At 35.1% G+C, this 7,326-nt stretch overlaps 1 protein-coding gene across 1 annotated transcript; it reads right to left on the bottom strand.

The window, feature by feature from the left end:
• Positions 1-1,671: 1,671 nt before the first annotated feature.
• LOC122591435 (secreted RxLR effector protein 161-like) lies at positions 1,672-2,430 on the bottom strand. The gene is made up of 2 exons (XM_043763706.1): positions 1,980-2,430; positions 1,672-1,808 (listed from the first exon to the last, which is right to left on the bottom strand). The coding sequence occupies exons 1-2, from the start codon at positions 2,428-2,430 to the stop codon at positions 1,672-1,674; spliced, it is 588 nt and encodes a 195-aa protein (XP_043619641.1).
• Between the last annotated feature and the right edge of the window lie 4,896 nt (positions 2,431-7,326).

Here is a 7,326-nt window from a genome sequence, read left to right as displayed (position 1 = left end):
TACTTTTAGCGGGAGAAGAGTGGTAACGAGTTGGCTGGCTGGTTGGTTCAATCCGTTGGGGAACACCGCCGCCATCCCAACGGGTTGCCAAAGGGCTGAGGTTGGATTGGCTTTAAACCAGATACGGGTTGAGGGGGGAAGGAGCCAGAGCATGTGGGGCGAGAGTGGGTCCTCTTGAAAAAGAATTTTGTTTTTTTTTTTTGTTTTGAAAGGGTTGAAAAATGATAAATGTCATGAAAAATAGTTGGGAGCATTGAAAAGAAAAAATGAGTTGGAGATATGTGATTGGTAGGATTTAGAAGGGTTGGAAATTGGGCTTCATGACTCCATTCCCCTTTAGTTCGGTAAAATGTAATAATTCGAGGTACTTATTTTTTCATTCTAATTTTATTTATTATTGTAGAGTGTTTCATGTAACTCTATGTAGCACCGAAACTGATACGGTAAAAGGGTACGAGAACGATACGGGAACGGAAAACGGAAAAGCTAAAAAATTTAAGATATGGTAATAATAGATAAAAAAAATAAATAAAATATTTTGATTTTATATAGAGAGACTTGAGACTTGAGAGATTATGTATAAATATATATATAATTTTATAATATATGCTTGATGGTGACCGGTGATCACAAATTAAATTTTACTAATCAATTTTTGAATAGAAAACGCATGATGGTGATCTCAATTGTATAATGCAGTTGGTTTGTATTTGAGGGTATGCATAGTTGCAAGATGGCAGTTGTTTTTGAAATTAGAAAAAGTTCATTGAAATCCTAATAATAATTAGGTATGATATTGAAGCTTCACAGAAACGTTTCGGTATATGTGAAAACTTTAAGGAAACGTTTCGTACACGTTTCGTACGAGTTTCTATTCCTACGGAGTTTCGGAAATAGGTACGCCTACCTATTTGAAATTTCGGAAATAGGTACATCTACCTATTTGGAGTTTCAGTGCATCATATGACTGTGAGTATTAGTTGCTCGTCTTCATATGTTTTTTCATGATAGACTAATTGTTTGACATGACCATCAAAAAGCCAAAATTGATGATTTAATCACCATTCTCAACCAGTTAGGTCCACCATCTGAATTTCTTTGTGGGTGATCAGCCAACTACATAAATTCACATAAATCAACAAGTCTAAATATATGGTATGCAACAATTTCTTTTAATTGTATATTATGCGAATGCGAGTCAGCAGTTTACTACGTATAATGACAAGTTTGTTTATTGGTTGTGATTTTGAGCCTTGGGACACCACATTGTCGCCACAAAATAACCCCACAGACCCACTTATAATATTTTAAATGAATATTCATTAATTTATTAATTCATAGATAGTCGATAGATAGATAAATGTCTATATGTCACATTTGTCTTTCGTTGAATATAATTAATTTAGACGATAGCTTGAGTCTTTATTGAGTTTATTAAATCAACTTATATAACGTTTAAAGTTTAATTTTATAGATTTGATATTGAATATCTCCTTTTTATTAATCTAAATAATTCAGTGTTCTCAAAAGAAAACCATCAATCCAACTTATATACAACAAGAGTCTTAAACATAGTAAAGATATAATCTAACCAATATTATAAATAAGGAGATAAACCAGGAGCTAAATAAAGGAAAGAATATGGCCAAATTTTAAAACCAATACTCCCCCTCAAGCCAGAGTGTGTAAATCAAGAGCACCCAGCTTGTCAAGTAGGAATCGAAGCTGAGCTGCACCAAGACCCTTCGTGAGAAGATCAGCAAGTTGTAGTTTGCTATCGATAGCCAATGGACAAATTTCCTTGGACTCTACACGTTCACGAAAAAAATAACAATCCATTTCAACATGTTTTGTACGTCCATGAAAAACCGGATTATTAGCAATATGTCGAGCTGCTTGGTTGTCACAAAAGAGAGGGGTAGGACCGACTTGAACTATCCCTAACTCGGTGAGAAGCCATCATAACCAAATAACCTCACTAACAATTAAAGCCATAGCTCGATATTCGGCGTCAGCAGAAGAACACGATACAACAGACTGCTTTTTAGTTTTCCATGAAATAGGAGCACCACCAAGAAGGATAAGATAACCTGTCCGAGATCGTCTAGTAAGGGGACAACCAAGCCAATCCGAATCGGCATATGCAACCAAGTCAGTACTTTCTTCCTTTGTTAGAAGAATTCCCTGACCCGGAGTTGCTTTATAACAAAGAACTCGTATAGCAGCATCCATATGACTTTGACGAGGATCTGAAACAAACTGACTCAAGATATTGACAGCGTATGCTATATCGGGTCGAGTAGCCTGAAGATAAAGAAGTCGTCCAACAAGACGACGATAGGAACCGGCATCCACTTTGCTACCCTCTTTATCCAAATCAAGTTTAAGATTTTGATCGATTGGAAATGAACTTGGACGACATCCCTCCATGCCACTATCTTCCAGAATGTCAAGAGTATACTTACGTTGACTGAGGACAAGACCACTCGAGATCCTAGCAACCTCTATTCCCAAAAAATATTTGAGTTGGCCAAGATCTTTGATGCTAAATTGTTTATGCAAAAACTATTTGATCTCTTGTATCCTTTGGAGATTATTTCCAACAATGATCACGTCGTCTACATAAATGAGAATAGATATGAAGATCTCATTAACCTTATAAAAAAAAGAGAATGATTTGCCTTGGATGAAGTAAAACCGAAATCAAGAAGAGCATTTGTGAACTTTTGATACCAATTTCGAGAAGCTTGTTTAAGACCATAAAGGGATTTTCGTAAACGACATACACATCCTTCCTTTTCTAATGAAAAACCTTGTGGCAACTTCATATATACTTCTTCTTCAAGATCACCATGAAGGAACGCATTGTTAACGTCGAGTTGATGAATAAACCAATTCCTTTTAGTAGCAACTGCTAGCAATGTACGGTTACTAGCTTTGCTACCGGGGCAAAGGTGTCATGAAAATCTTCCCCTTCGACTTGGGTAAAACCTTTAGCAACAAGTCTCGCTTTATATCTTTCGATATCACCATTGGGTTTGTACTTTATCTTATAAACCCATTTGGAATCAATAGCTTTCTTTCCTTCTGGCAAAAACTCAATGGTCCATGTGTTGTTTTGTTCAAGAGCTTGAATTTCCTTCATAGCCTCAATCCATCTTGGGTCCTGCATGGCTTGTTTAAAACTCTTCGGCTCATCAGTGGTGGTGATAGCCGCTAAAAACCGTTTATGATCATCAGAAAATTTATCATAAGAAACATAATGAGAAGAGGGATGTAACGTCGAGTCATCTTGAGTTGGTGTGGTATGTGCGTGGTCAACCGAAGGAGGAAGATCAACGACAAAATCACTCAAATATTTTGGCGAGGTGCGAACACGTTTTGGTCGATCCTCACAAGAATCAACATGAGTAGTATCTTCATTTATTAACTCTGAGCGTTCCTGATTATTTTCGAAATCATTTGGACCAAAATCAGGTCCACTACTTCTTTCTTCACTTGTCATAGTTGCAGGCTCATTACTTGGACTTGTAAGATCATGGGCCTCTAAATAAGTAAAGGCATCTTGATCACTTTCAACTTGTGATTGAGCAGGAAAAGTAAAAGCTTTTTCATGAAACTTTACGTCCCTTGACACCACTATTTTTTTGCTCTCTATATCAAATATTTTATAACCCTTAATTCCTTGAGGGTATCCAAGAAATATTCCAGGTCTCCCCTCACTTCGAACTTGTCACCTTTCGTCTCAACACTCCAAAAATAAACAAGACAACCAAAAACTCTCATATGATTATAGTTGGGTATTTTACTGTATAAAATCTCATATGGGGTTTTATTGCCTAAGGTTTTTGAAGGTAACCGGTTAATGATATATGCAGCAGTCAAAACACATTCTCCCCAAAATTTCTTAGGCAAATTTGCCTCAAAACGTAAGGCGCGGGCAGTTTCAAGCAAGTGCCTATGTTTGCGCTCAACAACCCCATTTTGTTGAGGAGTGTAAGAACAAGTGGTTTCCAATAAAATGCCTTGCTTAGCATAAAAATTGACCATAATATTGGATGTGAACTCACCGCCATTATCACATCTTATTCTTTTGACATTTTTTGCAAATTGAGTTTCAATCATTTTACAAAAATTCATCAAACAAGTGCTAGCATCATTCTTGTATTTAATGAGGAAAACCCATACATTTCTACTAAATCATCCACAATAGTCAAAAAGTATTTCGCACCCAAAAAAGAGGGGATGCGATACTTGCCCCAAATATCGCAATGCAATAACTCAAAACATTCTTTAGTCTTTATTTCACTTAAAGGAAAAGGAGACCTAGTATGTTTAGCTTTTGAGCAAGAATCACAAACATTATTCCTAAGATTAAAAGAAACACCTTTCAAAAAATCAACCTTAGCAAGTTTTTCTTGAGAAGTTTGACCTAATCTCTTGTGCCATCTTTCAACATTAACTGTCATTGCTTGCCTTTTTTCTCCAAACATCTTCATTCGGTATAGACCATGCTCGCACTTACCCGCACCAATCAAGTTCCTCGAATGGAGATCCTGCATGACAAAGAAATCCGGAAAAAAAATTACGGCACACTGAAGGTCTTTAGTCAAGCGACTAACAGATAACAAATTACAAGTGAATTCAGGAACATGTAAAATTCCCTCAATCTCGGTACCACCCGGTGAAGTATAATCGTCTTTTCCTTCAACCGGGGCGGTACTTCCATTAGGAATAGTCACAGGTAATTCATGAGAATCCTTTCTTTTGTTAAATAAAATGTCATTTAAGTATGTTATATGGTCGATGGCACCTGAGTCTACAAGCCATTCACCTTTATCATTGAATCTACCTGCCATGTTAACCAAACGCTTGCTTCCTTCATCATCTATATGAGATCGATCTTCAAAGTGCTTTAAGAACATATCATATTGCTCCTTAGTCAGCCCAAATATTGGACTGCAACTCCCTTCAACATGCGACGCTTTCGGTTTTATCTTATTTCCCTTCTGTTTGCCTGGCCACCAATCAGGATAGCCAATTTTCTTGAAACATCATTCTCTAACATGTCCATCCTTGTCACAAATCGTGCAATGCGGTGTTTCTTCTTCCTCACGTTTCATAGGTTTCGAATAAGGCTTCACCTTCTGTTGTGATAATGACGGAGTGTCATATCTTTTAGGAACGAAGGCCTTAAAGGCAGTGGTTTCTAGATTCGGTTTCTTGTCCTCAGTTATAAGTTTTTGTCGTTCATCCTCCGCCACAAGATGATAAGCTGTTGCGAGGCTTGGAGTGGGTGTGGTGGCTAGGATTTGTGTTTTGATAACTCCAAACTCGCTATCAAGCCCCATGAGAAATTCATACAGCCGCTCTTTCTGTTGATGTGCGACCAGTTTCTTTCCTATGTCACAAGTGCACCCGTTGCAAGTGCATTGTGGGAGAGGGAGAACCGATTGGATCTCATCCCACAAGGAGCGAAGCTTTGTAAAATATGCAAATATTGTGGCTCCATCCTGATGCATAGTAGCGATCTTATTTTTCAATTCGTATGCTCGTGGTGCGCTTTCCGTTCCAAATCTTTCACTGAGATCTTTCCACATCTCTGCAGCAGTGTTTGCGTATTTAACGCTGGTTCTTATTTCTTTCTCCATAGCGGTAGTGAGCCAGCCCTTTATCATAGCATCAACTCTCATCCATGCCATGTAATCTTTGGATGACTTTTCCGGTTTCTTTATTGATCCGTCAACGAATCTAATCGTGTTCTTTGCAAACAAGAAATTTTCCATCTCTTTCACCCAATATGTATAATTTTTATCCGACAAAGCATCATTAACCTGCATTTGTTTAGGAAAATCAGAAGGATGAAGATAATATGGTGAATTGTAGTCGATGACATTGCCGCTGCTCGTTTCAGCATCATCGCGTTTGTCACCAGCCATGTTTTGATCGGAACAGTAAGATTACCGCTCTGATACCATTATAGATTTGATATTGAATATCTCCTTTTTATTAATCTGAATAATTCAGTGTTCACAAAAGAAAACCATCTACCCAACTTATATACAAGAAGAGTCCTAAACATAGTAAAGATATAATCTAACCAATATTATAAATAAGGAGATAAACCAAGAGCTAAATAAAGGAAAGAATATGGCCAAATTTTAAAACCAATATAATTGTCTATAACTAGATTTTAGACCATGTCAAATACACAGATTTTATGACATTAGCAATATAAGAATTAATATATGAAAGAAAAATACTTATACGTTAACATGTAAATATATATACTTAAAAAATAATTGAAATATTAAAATCCTAATCTTAATAGTAATCTTAAAAAATGTAAATTGATTATTTTTAAGTGTAAGTTGGTAATAGAAAAACCAAAAAAAGTGTAAATTAATTATTTTAAAATTGGGTTAAAGTGTAAATTGTTAATCAAAAGATGTAAATTAATAATTTAATTTGGGTTAAAGTATAAATTGATGATAGAAAATCAAAAAATGTAAATTAATTATTTTAAATTGTGGTTAAAGTATAACTAGATCTATACCCGGTCGTTGACCGGGTTAAAAACAATAAGTATCTTTATTCCTTTATAAAATAAACTACCTTCTTATCTTTTCAACTTCCTATCTATAGAAAAACCCAAAATACCTTTTAACACATTCTTGATCCACACACTACATCTACAAAAAAAAAAAAAAATCCTTAAAATATACTCGTATTATAACCTTATCTATCCAAGCCACCTCACTCATATATTGTTAGTCCCTTATAATAATCAACCCCATAGTTTGAATAATCACATATTTGGTATGAATGTTCTTGATGTGTATGTGATGTTGTTATGTGAATTGATAATGATGGGCGAAATTTGTTTGACACAATAGATATGACTTTATAAACTAAATCAACAAATCTTTACAATGATTTTTTGGCTATTTATAAACCATTATTGACACTTTGAACCATTGTATTGGTTCAATACAACTATTACTTTATGAATCATTGTGACAGTTTTATAATGATGTAAATTATATGTGTAATAAGCATCACAAACACAAATCATATATCCACACATGTTTCAGTTTCAAAAGTGAACCACCTTTTCTTGGTTGGTCTTGCAAATTTCTAGCCAAAGTTAGTTTAGCGGGTTCTCTAATGTTATTTTAAGGTATATAAAAAGATTCAAGTTTAAAAAATAATTTTTTTTAATTGATATAATAAGTGTTGTACCTAACTCTTATTATCAATCCAAAATTTATATTTATGTATATTAGAGGTAGATTTGATTTCATTGAAGATATTTTAAAAAACACA

Source organism: Erigeron canadensis, chromosome 1 (genome assembly GCF_010389155.1).
Source record: "Erigeron canadensis isolate Cc75 chromosome 1, C_canadensis_v1, whole genome shotgun sequence".
Taxonomy (NCBI): domain Eukaryota; kingdom Viridiplantae; phylum Streptophyta; class Magnoliopsida; order Asterales; family Asteraceae; genus Erigeron; species Erigeron canadensis.
The sequence above is the reverse complement of the archived record's forward strand: the minus strand, read 5'-3'. Positions and strand labels throughout refer to the sequence as shown.

What these genes read in the sequence shown, in the direction of transcription:
- LOC122591435 (XM_043763706.1), bottom strand. Translation starts at nt 2,430, where the DNA reads ATGGAGGGATGTCGTCCAAGTTCATTTCCAATCGATCAAAATCTTAAA. An exon ending in AGCTATGGCTTTAATTGTTA is followed by an intron (nt 1,809 to 1,979) that starts GTGAGGTTATTT and finishes GTGAACGTGTAG; the next exon opens with AGTCCAAGGAAATTTGTCCA.